Source organism: Phyllostomus hastatus, unplaced genomic scaffold (genome assembly GCF_019186645.2).
Source record: "Phyllostomus hastatus isolate PE091 unplaced genomic scaffold, TTU_PhHast_1.1 phas_contig_65, whole genome shotgun sequence".
Lineage (NCBI taxonomy): Eukaryota > Metazoa > Chordata > Mammalia > Chiroptera > Phyllostomidae > Phyllostomus > Phyllostomus hastatus.
The window spans coordinates 6256390-6278918 of NW_025333932.1; the positions used below are offsets into that span (position 1 = coordinate 6256390).

Below are 22529 nucleotides of genomic sequence, written 5' to 3' on the forward strand. Positions count from 1 at the left end.
TTGGGCTGAGTTTAGCAAGCCAGGCTGTTGTTGGTACTTGGCTGTGGAGCTCAGAAAAAGATTGAAAATGTGGATTTATTGATGACATGGACATGTTCTTCAGCTTTTCTTAAGTGCTTCTTTTTGGGGGGTTCACATCAGCTACCATATATTGAGATTTTTTTTCCTTTTTTGCTACTTTGACAAAGAAATAAAAGCATACTCATAATTTATGTAATTTGCTATTGCCCTTGTAACAGATAACCCCATAATGTAGGCATGGCCAGATATCCAGTGGGTAAAAATAAGAATGAGCCTTTCCTGCTTTCATATTTGATCTATATCATTGTGTTTGTTGTGTGCTGCTGATCACTGAGAATTTGATCTAAGCTCATCCCTGTGTGGATTCATCTTGCTAACCACTGCTTACTAGGTTGTAAGGTATGCTAGAGGCTCTTCTGAGCTCCACCGGATGCTTATCTCATTGAAAGCCAAATTTAGGTTCCTGTGATATTGTCTATGACTACAGAGCTGATTACCTCTCCCTCTGATGTTTTCTGCAGAATCTGCTTCTTTGGGAGCCAGGACCTGTGAGAATGACCTGACGGAGCAGCAGCTGAGAGCAACCTCAGGTAACTGGTATCTTCCTTCTCAAAATCGTGTCTGTTGTTCCTAAGTGAGTTACAGTTGTTACTCTCATAATTTATGTAATAAATGAATCTCTGAAACCATTCCAATTAGATCTGATCACATTCCTTATACAAATAAGTTAATAGCAAAAGCAAATATATTTATATATTTGGACACATATGTAAAGTAACTTCTTAAAGAATGAGTAACATCTGGTGGATAATTTCACATCTGCATTTATACACTATGAAGTTTCATTGAAGTGGTCAGTTTTATATAAAGTATGAGCCAGTAAGCCAGATATTATTTTTACACAATTAAAACAACTGTTATTTTTGGTAATTAAAGGGCTGATTGGATTTTGTGTAGCCATGTCAACACATTTACTAGTCCTGGTGCTTTGTGTGTATATATGTATGTTAAGAAATGGCAGCTATGCCCCTTAGCTGCATTATATTCAGATAATTTAAGAGGAAACTCACCCATGTTGCTACAACACACCTCATTTATTTCTGCTATATAAACATGATCCCAGTTCCAAGATTTATATATTAGAACAATAATGTATTATATAGAACAAAAAATTATTATAAAGTCCTTCACATTCATAATGGGGTATTCAAACACTTAAAAAAAAACAGTTCGCAAGTGAAAACATTCCTACAATATAAAGTCAGGATTTCCCTCTTAAAAATCAAAGTTTTCCTTCACCTATGCATGTCTCATGAAAACATTTTCATTGTATATGTTATTTTTCCCTAGAGAGCATATTTAAGATAAACTAGCACAAGCCCAATTTGCCTTCCCCACCTTAAACCAATCAAGATTTCACTAATGACCTGACTGAAAAAGGCCAAAATCAAGACTATGACAGAAAATGTCAAACAATAAAGATACATTCCCTGACAACACATTTCTTTATTGTTTCTGTTTACAAAATCTCCATCTTCTCCTCAGTTCTCTGAAGCTTTATACTCAGATGCTCCCATGCCTTCTGGGTATTTCCATGGGGATGTTCTACAGCAAAGTCAAATATAACAAGTTCCAAATTGAATTTCTCTTTCCTGCAAAACTATTTCTTCTCCTTTTCTCCATCTCAATTGATGACATCATGCCATAGACCCACTCATCCCAAGTAGGAAAACTAGGAGCCATGAACTTTACTCAAAATATTAATGCTAGGGACTGTTGGGCATAAACCATGAATAAGATTTTTGACAATATTTCTACACAAATAAGTAAGTTATTTTCAGATCGCAGTAAATGTGATCAAGGAGGTAAAAGAGGTAATGTGGTGCCAGAACAGGGATTGCCAAGTGTGGTCCCCGGGAGGAGGGTGTGATAACATCTGTTGAGCAGACCCAGATGTGACCCTGGATTTCACAGCGTGGAAAGCATTGGTGGTTTTGAGAAGAACAATTGGTGTGAAGCTGGACTGGAAGGGTTGAGTAATGAATGTGATTTAGTAGAAAGAGAAAATGCAAAGACTCCCAAAACAGACTGAAACCAAACCAAACAAACAAATACTCCTTTTTTACGTTTTATTGAAGGAGAATAGAGGAGTGGCAGAGATTCTGGAGCCTCCTTTTCCTTTCTTAATTTTGCTTCCTAAATTCAATGTAATATTTCAGCTAACCTGTACTATAACCTGTACCCACTATATTTCAGGCACTGCTCCAGGGGCTCTGGCACAAGGAGAAATAAGATAATCACTATTTTCAGTAAATGTGCAGCTATTATGGAGAATAGGCAGTACATGGGTAATTTCCACATACTATGATGAGTTGTTTGAGATTCATGTACAGAAAAAAAGAAGACAATTTTATTCAGAAACATTAACCCCAGTTCAAGATTCAGGGAACACTTTTTGGAGAAAAAATAATTAATAGTACTAGTAATAACATAGCTAACATTTTAAATTATTAGGCTCTGTGTTGACTGATTTTTATATATTATCCTATAACAAATCTATGAGGTAGGCATTATTAATTCCATTTTGATAAGTGATAAACCTGATAATTCCCAAGCTGGGCTTGAAGGAAAAAAAAAACTTATATACAATAGAGAGAAATTGTCCTAAGTAAAACAGGGAAATATAAGGTATGTATAGGAAGGGGGCATTGATAAGATTCACATGTTTCTAGAACAGTAGTTCATGCAATGTGGTCCTTGGACCAGAAGCATACTCTTCACCTGGAGGTAAATTCATAGGCTTCATTCTAAACCTACTGAATCAGAAACTCCAGGGGTGGAGCCCACCAATCTGATTTCTAACAAGTCTTTCAGATGATTCTGATGGCATTAACTTTTTTGTTTTGTTTTGTTTTTGTTTGGAATATTAACTACCAGATTGGAAGTAAGGAAAAAAATGATACTGGAGTGGTGGACAAGGACCAGGTATCTCAGAGGCACTCTGATCATGTACAGAAGATTGAATTTTTTCTTGTAGTGAATCACTAAAATATTTTAAGTAGATCTAAGCAAATCATACAGACAGTAGATCTTGAGGTTGGTGGTAGGACTGGATGGGAAGATGGTGCAGGAATCCAGGAAAGATTCTTCTTATAAGCTAGGTGTTTTAAGAAATGCTCAGTATATAAAACTAAAGATGTTTAAGTTACTCTCGCCTGCTTCTTCTTTACATAGTCACCCCATGAGCTAAAAAGTGTGCAGTGTTTTTCTTTTAGAAGACTAGAAGGTTCCCAAACCCATTTTGTAATAAAGTCACAGGAAGCAAGCACAGTTGGCTGGTGTGTTGATCATATGTACATCACTAGAGTAGACATGTTTAAACCTGTATATTACAATTTTTAGAATAAATTAATAGTGACTTCTAATATTTTTATTCAAATGAAAATACTCTAAGCTAGTCATTCAAAACTTGTCTTTTAAATATAGTTTGCATACATGTACAAAACAGCTTATAATATCATTATTTTAGCCATGATGAAAAAAATGCTAGGGGAAATTAATTGTACTGTAGACTACAGTGTTATTTCAAAACTTTTAAAAATAAAAGTGCATTATCATTTGTCTGAAAACTTGTGAGTTCTACTGGACCCCAATGCACATTTTAAACTTAAGTATATATATATATGTGTGTGTGTGTGTGTGTGTGTGTATAATAAAGTTTAATATATGAATAAATATTGTATTTTTATATTCCATGAGGTAAAAAATAGATACATACAACAGTGTTATGAAATGTTATAATACTTTTATTATTATTACAGGTACTATATTAGTGAAAAAACTTATTGATGAAAATGAAAACTGCATCATCACCTTTGTTTTGGAATTTTGTGTAATGGAATTTATGTAATTTCTTTTAGTGCTGAAGCCTCCATTTAATGCCTTTAATGTCACATTATATATATATATGACATTATATATTACATATATACATATAATATATATGTGACATTATGTGTGTGTGTGTGTGTGTGTGTGTGTGTGTGTGTGTGTGTGTGTGACATTTGTAGGAAACATATAGTTTCCTACAAAGCATCTTATACTTAATGGTATTTTACAATGGAGGAAACTAGTACTTGAAAATTAGAACATTGCCACTCCTCCCGTAACCCCAAATTCAATGTGTAGTTTTTCTAGAGAGAGTGGTTTCTCCACATTAATACTCCTGACTCTAAAGTCTATTTATAAAATGAATGTCAACTTTATTTCCAAAACTCTCCTTAAGAATGAAAGTGAGCTTTTTTTGGACTTGTATGTAACTTTATGGAGGATATAAGTTACCTTTTGATTATATTTTGCATAATTAAATTTTTGCAAAGTTCTATGGTTCCAAAGTGCCTACCTGTAATAAATAGCTCTTGCCTTCAAAACCACAAAACAGGTCTGAATTGCTTGAGCATTAGAGCTAATTGCCTGCCTATTTCAAAGGAAGAACCAGAAGAGAGGTGGGATGGGGGGTGAGAAGGGATCCTAGAAGCAGAGGCTGTGCAGGCAAATCCACCTCCAGAGGCTCTGAGTTGTGGCTTGGACTAGCTGGGCAATGTTATGGCCTCAGAACTGCTGTTTGCGATTAAGTTGATGGCAGAGGCTCTCCATGCTGCTGACACAGAGGCTTTGTTCACATTCAGATTTCTCAAACTGTTGCCAGGGTCAGGCTGAGGTCAGACACCAGAGTGATGTATAGAGGAATATGTCTGGGAATTTCTCTTGCTCTTAAAACACATACTAGAAAATGAAGAATTGGAGACCCTGCAAAAAATCATCTGATGAGACCCATATTACACTGTAGTTTTTCTTGGAGCACCTTCATAATTTTCGTTTTCTTCTCCTGATGCCCCATGTTTTATTAATGAGAGTTACGATAGCCCTTACAATTTTATGTCCCCTCAAGATAAGGATACTGGTAGCCTGGTGACACTTCATTTTCCAGCCCTGGGGGAAAGGTTCAGTAAATCTACTCAAAGAAGTCTTGTCTCCTTCCTCGGGATGAGCTGAAAAGTAATTGCTATGGGCTGTCACAGGTAGCGGCCTGCCACTGGATGTCACGACACATGTGTGGACTTAGCAGAGACCATGGCCCCATCCAGTTATGATCTCAGCCTTTCTGCCTCCCAAGCCAAGCTGGCCACTGTCCTCACTCAGCCTGGCCCTGTGTGGGATGAGGGAGCCTGGGTTTGAATGGTAATTATCAATGTCAGTGACAGCAGGCTGGAGCCCTGAAAAGTGTCAATTCTCTCTTCCTAAAGTACAATTTCCACGTGTGTTTTCCTGAAAGGGACACTTCCCCCCAATCCCTCAAGTGATCAACCCCCTCCACAAGGACTTCCCCACTGCTTTTGTCAGCAGCAAAGTGCAAATATAGAGCACACAGATTTGTGTGGTGCCTTTACGGACTCACTGGTGGAAGCAAACTCTTATTTTGAATGGATTAAATGTCCTGTTTCCCCTTAGCTTTGGGGAGCTGCCTCTCTTGAGCCCAGAACTGCCCCTTGTGCTGTGCCTTGCTCTCACAGTAGCAGAGCAGGCAGACCAATAAGACACTCAATAGTATTGTGTGTGGGTGTGTGTGTGTGCTCAGCTGCTGCATATGACAGTGGATATTTCATTCTGCTGTCAGAATGTTATTAATAAAACATGGGGTGTGGAGAGCGCCACGATTACCCCTTTCAATCACTATAGCATTTGCAATGAAAATTTTATGCAGTGTGTAATTTTCCGTTAATGCTTGACACTTAAAATGTCCATAGCAGCATTTTGTATGGTTATTGAAGGGTTAATTGTTTCATGTTCTCTGAATAAAAGCTCTGCTTATCAAAAGCAAATAGATGAGTGTATGCGTATGTGTCGATGACCTTTTGCCTTTCCAGGGTTAATTTATATGGTCATTAAACATTTTATGAAATTGAGTAGCCTGGTGCTTCAAATCCCATTTTACCTTCTTCTCCTAATTTATGTAATTCCTACCTGGACAGGGGAATATGATTTTTATTTTTTGTGCTGCTATGAAAACAGCATGCCATGCTGAGGGGAGTTGCAAGTGGGTTATCTGGCATTACTCAGATTGCTAAAAATTCATTAAAATGTGACATCAGCACAGTGAGAGACAAATGATCACAGGATGAAAGAGAACAGTGGGCCTTTCACGGATTAGTGCTGCACAGACCCAGCACAGAGGCTAACTGCATAAACAGATTAATCCACCAGCAGTGGCATAGCTAAGATTTACAGAATAATTAAATAGGGTTGAGTTACTATGAGGATTTCCATGTAATCTAGCTGGTGTGAAACCGTGAATGAGGTGTGGGGTGATGTGGTTGTCATAGAAGAAATAGACCTCCTTATGTCCTATGTCCTGTATAGCTCCCCCTATAGAAAAACAAATCCCAATGTAACTGAACTTTTGAGATCTCACTCGGACAAATTCCAAAGAATTCCTCTTGGGTCTGGGGAGCGAAGGCAGGAGTAACACTTGTCTTCTATTTAACCCATCATTATCACATTATTTCATGGAGAATTTTTTTTTAAGATTTTGTTTATTTATTTTTAGGGAGGGAAGGGAGGGGGAGAGAGAGAGAGAGAGACATCAATGTGTGGTTGCTGGGGGTTATGGCCTGCAACCCAGGAATGTACCCTGGCTGGGAATCGAACCTGGGACACTTTGGTTCCCAGCCCGCGCTCAATCCACTGAGCTACGCCAGCCAGGGCTGAGAATTTTTTTTTTCAGAATTTGATTTGTTCTGCCATCTATACAAGTCCATGGAACAGGGGGCCCAGGAGGTTCTACTATTCAATTACAGGATGGCCTTACACCCATTTTCAAGCTTTCCTAGCTTCAACTGTACTTAAAATGATTTCTTTTATTTTAACTTAGTACAGACTCATGTTCTCAATGGTTATAAAAGAAGTTGCATGAGATAAAAATTTATATTGGCAACATCAGCAGGGTCTAATATAGACTTGTCAGTAAATTTATGTTCTTTTTTGAGAATGAATGTCTGCAGATGATTCATAAGTGACCAAGTTTTTAAATGGTCACATAGTTATTTGACTGGTCTGCCTTTCTCAACAGAAGAACAAAGTGAGGAGGCAGAAGGACCTATTAAACCTGCAGCAGTGGCTGAGGACGATGAGAAAGACACAAATGAGAGAGACCCTAATGAAGGCAAAAACTCCAGTAAAGACCCTGGTAAGATGTGAGAACCTTTCACCTTTCTTTCCCCAACCCCACTCCCCAAAGCAGCCCTTCCTTTACCCCATACCCATGCTTATTAAAAGCTTTTATTCATTTTAAAGTGTCTAACATTCCCACTACTATTCATTGCATGTGCATTTTGCATGTGACTTCTATCAGTAGCCTCCCATTGACCTATTTTTAATCATAACCATCTGACAGAAAAATGTGGATAAATTGAAGAATATTACAGGATGACCAGCGAGATTATTTTTTAATCAAATCAGTTTGTGTGCTTGTAATTTTTAAAGCAATTTTCATTCATCTTAGCTATACTTGTGATTCCTCTGATAGCATATTAATTTTTCATAAGCACAGGATTAGATATCACTTAAGTATTTTTATCTAGTCACAGGCACCCCCCAACAACATAACCCTAAAAATACATGTTATTTTCCTTGCTTTTGTTTTTCAACTACACTCAGAAATTTTCCCTTTTTAAGGGCATCTATTTGAGGCATTTCAAACAAAATCCAGTGAAAAAGTTTACAGGTGATTCAGCCTAAGAAAGAGGAAATATCATTGAAAAGGGATTAGGTGCTGGATAATTCTGATGTCCTAGAATAGACAAACCCCAGTAACGAAAGCTACTGTCTTTGAAAACAAACGCTGGTGTCATGACATTTACTTGTGCACAAACAAACCCTAGGCCAGCATCTGGTGTAAATACCTAAGGCTTTTTCTGTGTTTGATTTGGCAAATATATGACTTCATTCGTGCTTTGTATGTATGAGATGGAAATCTGTGGTCGTGATGAATAAATATTACATTGGCTACTTTTGCTGCACACCATACCTAGTTTTATTATGTTGGACTCACTCAAGCAGAAGAACTGCTGAAATGGGTTCAAGCCTATTAGTTTCAGGTAGTCATCTATCTTTTCCTTGAATTCTAGTGACAGACTCATATAAAGAAGCTCATTTTCACTATGAAGATGTTGGGTTGTGCAAAAAGTACCATTTTTACCTGCAAGTTCATTTAAACCTGAATTGTCCCACATCTGTAATTCTGGCTTTGCATATTTTAGTTTTGCATTATTTTCAAAAATTATTCAAAGGGCTTCCCTACTCCTACCCCACACACTTCAATGCTATTGCTCTCAGGTGTCCATTGAGAAAGTGCCACTTCAATATGTGTTGAGGATATACTGGCTAACATATGATTCTAATTTGACTTAAACAAAGAGGATGTGAGGTTGGTATTGAGCCTAAAGCAATGCAAAAAAAGATGCCATAGCTGTATGTTAGTATGCCGCCCTTGAGTTAGTATGCCTGACTAGAAATGTGAAATACCTAGCAATCAGTAAGGTCAAGGGTAGTGCCATTTAAACTTCATTTGAAAAGAGTTGGAAATAGTAAGGAAGTCAGTTTACTCACTCTCTAGGATGGATCTCATCAAGGCTAGCTGCTTGACTATTTACTTCCAGAAGGTCAGGATTCTGCCTGCATTCAGTGGCCTCTTTCTCACAGTGGTACCTCCCAGTCTTCTGAAGAATGTGTGAAACACACAAATAGCACATTAACATTCAGTGAGTGCTCACATAATACTCAGGTATATGACATTATGCTTGGTTTTACCTATTAACACCCTGTAAGGATGGATTCTTGAAAATGGCTCTAATCCTACCATTTAGGGAAGAGTCTTACCTGGGACATACCTCAGATGCAGGTACCCTGTCTCCACCAGTAACATTCACTTCTCTGCCTGAATAATGGGCTCCCCACTCCCTAATGGCCCAATGAGTTATTGTCCCTGTGTAATTGTTCCATTTAGACAGGACTCCCATATAGGAGAGGATATGGAACATTGCATAATGGTCGTTTAAAACAAATTTGTATCCCTGCAGAAATTCCCCCCAGGTATCCTAAAGGGATAAAAATGGACTTTAAAACCAACTAAAAGCAGTTACTGAGGTGTAAATATTTATCCTTGAAACCTCCCAGACTTCAAGACACTTCTTGCAATTGACAACATGCACTTTTAACAAAGTTTTCAGCTTTTAAATTGAATTGGGTTAAGTGAAAAAAATGTTACATGGATTTTTTCCCTTGTAAATATTTCTAAGGATTATATACCACTTATGTAAATACTGTCTTTTTCTTAGTATCAATTATAAATGTCTAAAATATGAGAACTTTTAAATTAATCACTATCTTAACGTGTTAGATGGGAAAGAGCGTGACCCCACTTCAGCGCAGAACTTTTTAGAAACCAGGAACTTACACAGGTCAGAAAGACTGTGTTTGTGTGAACTGTTGTGTGAGTAGCAGATATTAATCTCCAGGACTGGAGCTTTCAAAATGAGACTTGGCAATATACAAGTTATATTTGTTGAATATTCATTCATAATAAAAAGCCTCCTAATGCCTCATTTATATTGTCATTTAAATCTAGTACCACTTTAGATTAATTATAACCCAAATTATAGCTCTTTGCAGTGTAAGAATTAATATAGAATTTATCCAGATTAATACTACATTTGCATTGAAAATGTAATATGTCTCTGCCATGGCTAAGGGGGCTACTTTTTAATAAGGGAGTAAATATAAAGAAGGATCGAAATTAACATTCATTATTGCAATTAAAATTATCCTTTCATTCTAGTATCATTAGAAAGAGTACTGTACTGGTAATTGTAATTTAGAATTATTTGGCATTGAATAACATTTCTTATATTCAGGTTTTAACTATTCAAACATTATCAAAGCATTGATTCAAAATAATATTCAAATAATATCTTAGTATTTTGTTTTATTGTTTTCCTCAAGATTTGTTTTGAGTGTATGTGTGTTATTGGATTTTCCTCATTTGTTATGAGTATAAACCATTTTACAACCTTCTGTATTTTAGGGATTGAAAATTATTAAGTAGGTGGCATCTTAATTGAAATGAATTATATCATGTTTATGTTGCAAACTCATGCAAGTTAAATAATCTCATAACTGACAGATAATCATCAGCTCATCTATTTGTCAGTGCTTACTTTTAATTAGACTTCATTTTTTAGTTTAAATGTATTAAAAGGATATGTTTTTATGAGAATATTGTGATGTCCTTAATAACACAAAATGAATTACAATGTCACTTCAAAATTTTGTCTAGGGCATCAAAGGGGGTTTATTTCAAATAAAGTAACAGATATAAACTATGGGTAATCAGAAAACTTAATCAAATTTTTCCTGAAATTTACTGGCCCTTATTTAATATACAAAATTTCTAGAATAAAACAATTCAGAAAAAGACCTCAAAGTTGAGTCCTTATAATTTACTAGAAAGACCGTAATACTTGAGAGAGCACCTCTTTGAAATGTAGAAAAGGTGCACTTTCATAAAATGTAATTTCCATCATTTTGCAAGTAATCCTGATGACCTGCCTTATCCTCAAGAGTCTGTTTTTATCATATGTTATTACATCTCAGCATTCTCTGCTTCCCTTTACCAATGGAATGCATTTCCAGGTGCCTTGCTATATAGCTAAGGGGCTCTAGCTATTATTTATAACTTCTTTATGTAAAATAAAATGATCTTTACATAGCTCCTAGCTTGCATTAAGATCATGGTTTACCATATTTTTGGACCATAAGATGCTCCTAGCTTTTAGAGGAGGAAAATAGGAAAAAAAAATTGAAGTAAAAAACATTTTAAATATTTAATAACATAAATAACATAATATTTCATGAATGTAAATTTAAACAGAACTCAACAGCAGCATTAACAACCATTATTCCTCCCAAATTTGGGGGGAGAAAAGTGCATCTTATAGTCCAAAAAATACGGTAATTAACTAAATTAATTAGGCAAACAATCTTAAAGTTCACACATATATTGGGTAGAGGAATACTATAGCCAACAGTTATTGCAATGGCTATTAAAATGACCCTAACACCTAACTCTTATTTTCTTGATGCAGCATGAATTTCACTAAATTCAGAAGCAGCTATATTGTTAATGAATATTAGTGAGCATAAAAATAAAGTGGATTAATTATACCAAATATGTACATCAATGTATAGTTTTAGTCAAATGTTTCATAGCTTGAAATAAATTTTTAATTCTATATAATATCAATGTTAGAATATATATGTGTATGATAATAAGACAATAGCTGTACATTTAATAGATTTAAAAATTTCTGGAAGGATTATGCTATTTCTGATGTCCCATAGGGCCTGCAAACAACAAGAGTCATGGAAATTCTGCTTTAACTAGTATGTGATGGTTTTTGGTAGCATGGTGAACTTGACAAGCTTATAATTTGGTTATGTCTGATTCTACCATGAACACAAAAGAATGATAAGGCAATATGACAGTGTTGTTTGCTTAAAGGAGCATATTCTTACTCAATAATGGGGACTTTAAAAAAAGAACTTCCAGTATCAAAGGAGAAAGCAATTGATATGCATTTCCTGATGTAAATGACAATCATTTTATACAACTTGATCTAACACCTTAAGCGGTAAATTTTATTTGAAAGCACTACTTACCATATTATTTTCTTGAATGTTTATTTTTAACACTTTAAATAAAACAGCACAAAGTATATTCTGCTTTGAGAAAAAAAAACTATTTCGATGCCAGAATTAATTTGAAATAATAATTCCTATTTATGACATATCTTTGGTTATCAAATACTTAGATCATGTTTAATCAATGTGATGAAATTCTTCAGTCTCTATGTCAAATTTAAGTACATTCAAATACAAATGTGATCAATGCTTTTTTTCAGATGTCTAAAAGGAATCTAAATTTCTCCAAAGCAAATGTAGATATAAGACAAAAGTACCCATTTGAATAAAATCTAATGTTTGTAAATCTAGAAACCCATGTAAGTATGTAAAAAGGTAACAGTAATTCTGCACCTACCATTATTGTCATTATGCCATTAAAATTCTATCTGAATTTTGGTGCCCTCGCAGTCACACTTACTTTTAAATTTCAGAATTCAAAATTCCTGAAATTGTTTATATGGTTTAAACATGCATCTCTGCCTAGGATAGAAAAAGGAATGTATTTTTAAATTTATCTTTACTTTGTTTCTATAACATTCTTGACCTTATTTTTAAATTAAAATTGGGTTATTTTGCAATAAGGTATAATTTGTTCATTTATATGAACCATATGTGGATTGAAAAAATCAAGATAAATCTTCATGTGCAGCACACAATCAGATAACGCTTAGGCTCTATGTCCACTCGAGGTCTGATAGCAATCAATGGTTTAGCTTCATTGCATTTCAACATGTATTTGCACCCAGTTGTCCAGTGATAGTATCCTCACCCTGAAAATAATTTAGTTGCAAATTGACTGGAAGATGGTGAAAATAGAAAGTTAAAATTAGAAATACTCATAATAAACAGCGGGAAAAAAAGGTCAGATGATGCCATGCTATGATGAGATTGGAATGGTTGGTAAATGAGGTTTTGTGTTTGTTGTGAGATGTATGTGACATGCCTACCCAATGTCGCTGTAATATCCACCCTTGGAGAGAAGATTATTGGGAAAATTGATGCTGGAAAGAATTTTCTGTTAGATTGGGAAATTAGAATCACACTCTTTCCTTTGATTTGTGTGAGGCTCCTACACATGACATCACTCATCTAGGTAAAATTTTAAACCCCTTTTAACACTGAATATTTGGATCAACCTCATAAAACAGTTGCCTTCTTGAGATTTGGACCATAATGGTATGAGTACAGCCAAACATCTAAAGCAAAGAATAAATCACAAAAACAGCATAAGACATGTATAGTTAATATTAATGAAAATACTAATTTTGTTGGAATTACAAATGCCTCTTCTAGAATTTTGAAATATTTTCAGCATTCAAGAATTTTAGAAAAGAGATAAGGAATTAAACATTAGCAAAAGTAATTCTTTTCTATGTTAACATTTGTGAATGGGAGTAGATTTGCTTTAATGGGATAAAGGCAGCCCGAGACACCAGAGAGCATGTTATTGATGAGTCTTTCAAGGTTTCCTAGGGTTATCTAAACATGAGACAGGAGTACATTTTAAAATATATTTATAAAGTCCACTTAGTAGACACAAAGAAGTGTGTCTTTGTCTTTTAAGATTAGCATCACTTAAAAGTGTTTGGTTCCTTTTGTGCTTCGGTGGCTTTAGAGTCAGCACCATATGAAAATCATAGAATCTTTCTTTTTTTGTTTTTTTAATATATTTTATTGATTATGCTATTAGAGTTGTCCCATTTCCCCCTTCACTCCCCTCCACCCTGTACACCCTCTCCCACCCACATCCCCCCATTTAGTCATGTCCATGTGTCATATTTATAAGTTCTTTAGCTTCTACATTTCCCATACTATTCTTACCCTCCCCTATCTATTTTCAACCTACATTCTGTGCTACTTATTCTCTGTACCTTTTCCCCCTCTCTCCTCCTCCCACTCCCTTGTTGCTAACCCTCCATGTGATCTCCATTTCTGTGGTTCTGTTCCTGTTCTAGTTGTTTGCTTACTTTCTTTTGGTTTTGCTTTAGGTGTGGTTGTTAATTATGAGTTTGCTGTCCTTTTACCATACATGTTTTTTTTTATCTTCTTTTCTTAGATAAGTCCCTTTAACATTTCATATAATAAGGGCTTGGTGATGATGAACTCCTTTCACTTGACCTTACCTGAAAAGCACTTTATCTGCCCTTCCATTCTAAATGAAAGCTTTGCTGGGTAGAGTAATCTGGGATATAGGTCCTTGTCTTTCATGACTGGGAATACTTCTTTCCAGCCCCTTCTTGCCTGTAAGGTCTCTTTTGAGAAATCAGCTGACAGCCTGATGGTAACTCCTTTGTAGGTTACTGTCCCCTTATCTCTTGCTGCTTCTAGGATTCTCTCCTTCATTTTTACCTTGGCTAATGTAATTATGATGTGCCTTGGTGTGTTTCTTCTTGGGTTCAACTTCTTTGGGACTCTCTGAGCTTCCTGGATTTCCTGGAAGTCTATTTCCTTTGCCAGAATGAAAAGAAAATCATAGAATCTTTCAAGTTTGACATTGTTAGTCTTTTGAAACTGACGTGTTCTACTTTTGTGGGGGGTCAGGAATAATCACACCAGAAAAGGAGCTAAAAGTCAACGTTGCAGGGGTGAACCAGCCACTCCTGTTGGCAAAAGAAGAAGATGTCACAACCAAAAGATCAAAACCTTCGGAGGACAATAAATTCTGTCATGAACAGGTAACTGTGTTTTTTTCCCCTTTGCTACATAAACTTGTTTCTTTTTAATTTCTTTTATTATTAATACAGGCAGTTTAAGAGCCCCAAACAATTCTGTCCTGCTAAAATATAGACCTTGTGATTGGCAATGAATTAACCCCTGGTATTACACCTAATGCTCAGAAGTCTTCAGAATAACATTAACATTTGCCGTGTTTATTCAATGTTTTCCAGTTCTATCAATGTCCTTATTGTAACTACAATAGTAGGGACCAAAGTCGTATCCAGATGCATGTCCTGTCACAGCACTCGGTGCAGCCAGTCATCTGCTGTCCCCTCTGCCAGGATGTTCTCAGCAACAAGATGCACCTCCAGCTGCACCTGACACATTTGCACAGCGTGTCTCCAGACTGTGTGGAGAAGCTGCTTATGACAGTAAGGATACCAAATGTTAATGCACATGTGGCATAATCTCTGGAAAAGTAACACCACAAAATCTGTAATTATTGGTCAATAGAAATTTATTTCTTCTTCACAACTTAAAGCTGTCTCATAGACTATGTTATAGAAATCACAGTCAATGGCCCATTTGCTATCTCTTTTGCTTAGGAAAATAAACAAATATGATACAGGCATAGGTTATTCAATAATGTATTTACAGCCTTATTTTTATACCTATAATGTTAATCAAATGAGTGAGGTGGACACGTTGCCTTTCAAACTGTCTTGAGTATCAGTATAAAGAAAGAGACTCACAAAAACATTTTTAAAAAATAAAGGAGTAAAGCATTGCAATGGCATTGATCTGAAATTTGATGGGATAACAATTGTCTGTAAGAGCCACAAAATTGTCATGCTACTGGCCAAATGGGGATGTGGCATTGTCTGTGATTTCTGGGTTATATTTGATGTGAACCCTTTGTGTTTTCACAGGTGCCTGTCCCTGATGTGATGATGCCAAACAGTTTGCTACTGTCAGCAGCCACCTCTGAGAAAGCAGAGCAGGATACACCTGCAGCCATCACAGCTGAGGGGTCTGGGAAATATTCAGGTATGCTGACCTGTGACCAAGGTCTGAAGAAAACACATATCAGGGGTTTGAATTGTGGTAGTGCTCCAAGATTATTACTATCAAAGAGTTAAAACTAAAGCACAGAGAAAAAATATTCTAAGAGACAGTTTTCAATGCATATTTAGCATCTATTATATGTCACAGCTCTTGGGGTCCCAAGTGTCTATGACCAACAATATTCTGCATCTTCTAATTCATGAACACTAAGGTATGGCCCTTGGTGTCACATTGATTACAGCATACTATAATTACCTTTGACTGTTTTTCTTTCCTATCCAAAATTCCTTGAGGTCAGGGGTGATTTGTTATTCACCTTTGTGTCTGCAGTGCCTTGCACAGTGCTTGCAACATCATAGCTGCTCAGTAACTTTTTCTCTAAAGAACCAATTAAGCAGAAACCTTTAGAGGCTCTACTTACAATATTTATAGGCACCTAGCCCTCCTTCCTGTAAACAATGTGTTTGTACTTTCTCCTGTACAGGTGAAAGTCCAGTGGATGACAAAAGTATGTCAGGTCTTGACGATTCAAAGGTTAGCATGGAAATAAAAAATGAGGAACAGAAACCAAGTAAAGAACCCATAGAAGTGTCGGAATGGAACAAAAATGGAAGTAAGGATGTGAAAATCCCTGACACCCTGCAAGATCAGTTAAGCGAACAGCAGAAGAGACAACCCCTGTCTGTTTCAGACCGCCATGCATATAAGTACCGCTGTAACCACTGCAGCTTGGCTTTCAAGACGATGCAGAAGCTTCAGATACATTCCCAGTATCATGTGATTCGGGCCGCAACAATGTGTAATCTCTGCCAACGTAGTTTCCGTACATTCCAGGCTTTAAAAAAACACTTGGAAGCAGGCCACCCTGAACTGAGTGAAGCTGAACTCCAACAGCTGTATGCTTCCTTGCCTATGAATGGTGAACTCTGGGCTGAGAGTGAAATGATGGCCCAGGATGAGCATGCCCTTGAGCAGGAAATGGAGAGAGAGTATGAGGTGGACCACGAGGGGAAGGCAAGTCCTGTAGGAAGTGACAGTAGCTCTATTCCCGATGACACAGGCTCTGAACCAAAGCGGACCTTACCCTTTAGAAAAGGGCCAAATTTTACAATGGAAAAATTCCTCGATCCATCTCGCCCATATAAATGTACAGTGTGTAAAGAGTCGTTCACCCAAAAGAACATTCTCTTGGTCCATTATAATTCAGTTTCTCATCTGCACAAATTGAAAAAGGTGTTGCAGGAAGCCTCCAGTCCTGTCCCCCAAGAAACCAATAGTGGCACTGATAACAAACCCTACAAGTGCAGCATCTGCAATGTCGCATACAGCCAAAGCTCGACCTTGGAAATTCACATGCGATCTGTGCTCCACCAGACAAAGGCCAGGGCTGCCAAGCTGGAACCAAGTAGTCACGTGGCCGGGGGGCACAGCATTGCAGCAAATGTTAGCAGTCCTTGCCAAGGGATGATAGAGTCCATGAGTTTAGCAGCGGCAAGCAGCAAAGATACCCACTTAGAAGCCAAAGAATTAAACAAAAAGCAAACTCCAGAATTAATCTCTGCTCAACAACCTACACATCACCCAACGCAATCACCAGCACAAATTCAGATGCAACTCCAGCATGATTTACAACAGCAAGCTGCATTCTTTCAGCCTCAGTTTCTAAACCCAGCCTTTTTGCCTCATTTTCCTATGACCCCAGAAGCTCTGCTCCAGTTTCAGCAGCCTCAATTTCTCTTTCCTTTCTATATCCCTGGGACAGAGTTCAGCCTGGGGCCAGAGTTTGGCTTGCCGGGCTCTGCCGCATTTGGTATGCCTGGCATGACGGGCATAGCTGGATCCTTGCTTGAAGACTTGAAGCAGCAGATTCAGACTCAACATCATGTTGGCCAAACTCAATTGCAGATCCTACAACAACAAGCACAACAGTACCAGGCCACACAGCCCTCGCTGCCGTCTCAAAAGCCACCCCAGCAGCAGCAACAGCAGCAGCAGGTGAGCAAGCTATTGAAGCAAGACCAAGCCAACCTGGACAGTGTCGACTGCCCAGCCATGAAGGATGTGCCATCTTGCAAGGAGGCAGAAGAGAGTGTGGAAAAGCAAGAAAAACCAAAGCAAGAATTTACAAGTGAAGGTGAAGGACTCAAAGAAGGCAAAGATGCAAAGAAGCCCAAATCCTTGGAACCATCCATCCCACCACCCCGAATAGCTTCTGGGGCCAGAGGAAATGCAGCCAAAGCATTACTGGAAAACTTTGGGTTTGAGCTGGTCATTCAATATAATGAAAACAGGCAGAAGGTGCAGAAAAAGAGCAAAAGTGGGGAGGGTGAAAACTCGGATAAACTGGAATGTGGAACGTGTGGGAAACTGTTCTCCAATGTTCTCATTTTAAAGAGTCATCAGGAACATGTGCATGGTCAATTTTTCCCTTATGGAGCACTGGAAAGATTTGCTCGTCAGTACCGGGAGGCCTATGACAAGCTTTATCCAATTTCACCACCTTCTCCAGAAACGCCACCTCCACCACCACCCCCGGCCCCACTGCCTCCAGTTCCCCCACAGCCTTCCTCCATGGGGCCTGTGAAAATCCCAAGCTCGGTGTCCACTCCCCTACAAGCTCCACCACCCACTCCTCCGCCCCCACCGCCCCCACCTCCTCCACCACCACCTCCTCCACCACCTCCTCCTTCTGCTCCCCCACAGGTCCAGCTGCCTGTGTCTCTGGACCTTCCCCTCTTCCCTTCTATTATGATGCAGCCTGTGCAACATCCGGCACTTCCTCCCCAGCTGGCCCTGCAGCTGCCCCAGATGGACACGCTGTCTGCAGACCTCACACAGCTTTGCCAGCAGCAGCTTGGGTTGGACCCTAACTTCTTAAGGCATTCTCAGTTCAAACGCCCTCGGACAAGAATTACAGATGATCAGCTCAAAATCCTGAGGGCTTATTTTGACATCAATAATTCTCCAAGTGAAGAACAGATCCAGGAAATGGCAGAAAAGTCGGGCCTCTCTCAAAAAGTTATCAAGCACTGGTTTCGCAACACGCTTTTTAAGGAAAGGCAGAGAAACAAGGATTCACCATACAACTTCAGTAACCCACCTATAACAGTTCTGGAAGACATACGAATTGATCCGCAGCCCTCCTCCTTAGAGCATTATAAATCTGATGCTTCATTCAGTAAAAGGTCTTCTCGAACAAGGTTCACTGACTACCAACTTAGGGTTCTACAAGACTTTTTTGACACTAACGCTTACCCCAAAGATGACGAGATAGAACAACTTTCCACTGTGCTCAACCTCCCAACCCGGGTTATCGTAGTATGGTTCCAGAATGCTCGTCAGAAAGCACGGAAGAGTTATGAGAACCAAGCAGAAACAAAAGATAATGAAAAACGAGAACTGACTAATGAGCGGTACATCCGAACCAGCAACATGCAGTATCAGTGTAAAAAGTGCAATGTGGTATTTCCCCGGATCTTTGACCTGATTACCCATCAGAAGAAGCAGTGTTACAAGGATGAAGATGACGATGCTCAAGATGAAAGCCAAACCGAAGACTCCATGGATGCCACTGACCAGGTGGTATATAAGCATTGCACAGCGTCTGGCCAGACAGATGCAGCCAAAAATGTCCTGGCCCCTGCAGCTAGTTCTGGCTCTGGAACAAGTACCCCTCTGATTCCATCACCCAAACCAGAACCTGAGAAGACATCTCCCAAACCTGAATATCCCACAGAAAAGCCAAAGCAAAATGACCCCTCACCCCTTTCTCAAAGCACCAAGCCAGCCCCACACTTAGCATCGACCTCCTCAGACCCACCACAGGCCTCAGTGGCCCAGCCTCAGCCCCAGCCACCCAAACAACCCCCACTGATTGGAAGACCTCCCTCAGCCTCTCAGACCCCAGTCCCTTCCAGCCCACTGCAGATTTCCATGACTTCTCTCCAGAACAGTCTACCTCCACAGTTACTCCAATACCAATGTGATCAGTGTACCATTGCCTTCCCGAGCCCAGAACTCTGGCAGGAACACCAGCACATGCATTTCCTCGCTGCTCAAAACCAATTCCTTCACTCTCCATTCCTGGAGAGGCCCCTGGATATGCCCTACATGATATTCGACCCTAACAACCCCCTGATGACCGGACAGCTGCTGAGCGGTTCTCTGTCACAGATGCCACCCCAGGCCAGTGCCTCCCACACAACAGCTCCCACCACCATCTCTGCTTCCCTGAAAAGGAAACTGGATGACAAAGAAGATAATAACTGCAGTGAAAAGGAGGGAGGCAACGGTGGTGAAGACCAACACCGCGATAAACGCCTGAGAACCACTATCACTCCTGAACAACTGGAAATACTCTATGAAAAATACTTGCTGGATTCCAATCCAACCCGAAAAATGCTTGATCATATTGCCCGGGAAGTAGGGCTGAAAAAAAGAGTTGTGCAAGTCTGGTTCCAGAATACACGAGCCCGAGAAAGGAAGGGCCAGTTCCGGGCGGTGGGTCCTGCCCAGTCTCACAAACGGTGTCCCTTCTGCCGAGCCCTTTTCAAGGCCAAGTCAGCCCTGGAGAGCCACATCCGCTCTCGGCACTGGAATGAGGGAAAGCAGGCAGGGTACAGCCTGCCCCCAAGCCCTTTAATATCCACAGAAGATGGGGGGGAAAGCCCACAGAAATACATTTATTTTGATTATCCATCTTTTCCATTATCTAAAATCGATCTATCAAGTGAGAATGAATTAGCTTCAACGGTGTCAACACCTGTGAGTAAGACAGCAGAGTTGTCACCCAAGAATCTGCTGAGCCCTTCTTCATTTAAAGCAGAATGTTCTGAGGATGTTGAGAATTTAAATGCCCCTCCTGCTGAAACTGGGTATGATCAAACTAAAACTGATTTTGATGAGACGTCATCAATTAATACAGCCATCAGTGATGCCACCACTGTTGATGAGGGCAATGCCGAAGTGGAAAGCACCATGGGAAGTTCTGGAGATGTGAAGCCAGCTTTATCGCCTAAAGAGCCAAAAACTCTTGACACTTTGCCTAAAACAGCAACCACACCCACAACAGAAGTCTGTGATGAGAAATTTCTCTTTTCTCTCACAAGTCCCTCAATACATTTCAACGATAAAGATGGTGACCATGACCAAAGCTTTTATATCACAGATGACCCCGATGACAATGCTGACCGCAGTGAAACATCCAGTATTGCTGACCCAAGCTCCCCAAATCCTTTTGGGTCCAGCAATCCTTTTAAATCCAAAAATAATGATCGACCGGGTCACAAGCGTTTCAGAACCCAGATGAGCAATCTTCAACTCAAGGTTCTCAAGGCGTGCTTCGGTGACTACCGAACTCCAACCATGCAAGAATGTGAGATGCTGGGGAGTGAGATCGGTCTGCCCAAACGCGTGGTCCAGGTGTGGTTCCAGAATGCAAGGGCCAAGGAGAAGAAATTTAAAATCAACATAGGGAAGCCTTTCATGATCAATCAAAGTGGGACAGAAGGCACCAAACCAGAGTGTACCCTGTGTGGGGTGAAGTATTCTGCCCGTTTGTCCATCAGAGATCATATTTTCTCCAAACAGCACATTTCAAAAGTGAGGGAGACCGTTGGGAGTCAGCTTGATCGGGAGAAAGATTACTTGGCTCCGACCACTGTTCGGCAGCTGATGGCACAGCAAGAACTTGACCGTATTAAGAAAGCTTCAGATGTGCTGGGCTTGGCAGTGCAGCAGCCAAGCATGGTAGACAGCAGCCCCCTCCACAGCATCAGCCTTCCAGCGACCTACCCAGGGCTCCCTGGCCTTCCTCCAGTCCTTCTTCCTGGAATGAATGGTCCGTCCTCCTTGCCCGGATTCCCACAGAATTCAAACAGTAAGTCACATCCAGGGGAGTCAGTCTAATGAATTGGTAATATTAGGCAGCTGATCACATGTGACTAAGAACAGGATACCTTTGAATCTCTTTTCATTTCAGTGAGTGAAGATATTAAATTATTTGAAATATGGATTTTATTGTCTATAGTTAATAAGTAGGAAGTAAGTCTACCTGAATATATGCAGAAAAATAAAGACTACCTAAGTCATAAATAAATTATTTATATCATTGCATTTATATGTCTTAGAAATATTCCTTTGTAATCATTTCAGTACTGATTTCAAATGGTGTTTTAGCACAAACATGTTGCTTAGTGTTTGTTGTACATATTAAGAAAGTGAAGCATTAAATAATGCATTTATTGGTATCTGAATTTATAACCTTTCCAAGGGATTTCTTTTTATTCGTTTGTTTTTATTTTCCCCCACATAAGTGCCAGGAAGTTCAAAAGTTAAGGGCCTCTAGACACAAGAATTTATCCATGTAACACCTAACACATAATAAAGCTTATATTTAAAGTTTAACAAGTAACAATATGATTTCTGGGTAATTTTCAATTTGGCATTGCTATAAAATTTTGATTATTTTTAGCATTCATTGTTGCTTGTTACTTAAATAAATTTGCAACCTTAGAAATATGTTAATATTACCCCATGCCCTTCTACATTCAGCCCCACCCCAGCCAAGGGCTGTAATTAAGTCAAACAAACTTATAAAGCTTTCTGAGACAACCCCAGAAGATGATTCCAATTCTGCATTCATAAAGAGAAATGAAATTTGTGTAGGTTCAATTTTATGAATAGGTGCAGGTATTCAGTTCTATTAGGTTAACAAAGTTGAATACAGTGTGCTAGGCAATCACATAGCCAATCAATTAAGAAATGTTAAATGTTTTATGTGGTATATAAGGGTTATGTATTATCCAAAATAGAAACAGAAAAAAATGGTTCTTTTGTAATTTCTTCTTTAAACTAAGTTTTATTTTTCAAATTAACAGTGACTTTTTTTTAAGGGGAATTTTGACATTCTGAAGAGACTTATCTAGGATTAACTAATTACATATTTCTAGAAAGTTTCCAAAACACCCAGGAGAGCTTTTTCATTT

At 38.8% G+C, this 22529-nt stretch overlaps 1 protein-coding gene across 1 annotated transcript in view; it reads left to right on the forward strand.

Moving 5' to 3' along the window:
• ZFHX4 (zinc finger homeobox 4) overlaps positions 1–22529 on the forward strand; it is a 183286-nt gene that overhangs the window by 151034 nt on the left and 9723 nt on the right. Inside the window, exons 5-10 of the mRNA XM_045849478.1 lie at positions 543–611; positions 7151–7267; positions 14362–14495; positions 14709–14909; positions 15408–15525; positions 16028–21421. Coding sequence (XP_045705434.1) covers positions 543–611; positions 7151–7267; positions 14362–14495; positions 14709–14909; positions 15408–15525; positions 16028–21421 — 6033 coding nt within the window. The remainder of the gene's footprint in view (positions 1–542; positions 612–7150; positions 7268–14361; positions 14496–14708; positions 14910–15407; positions 15526–16027; positions 21422–22529) is intronic.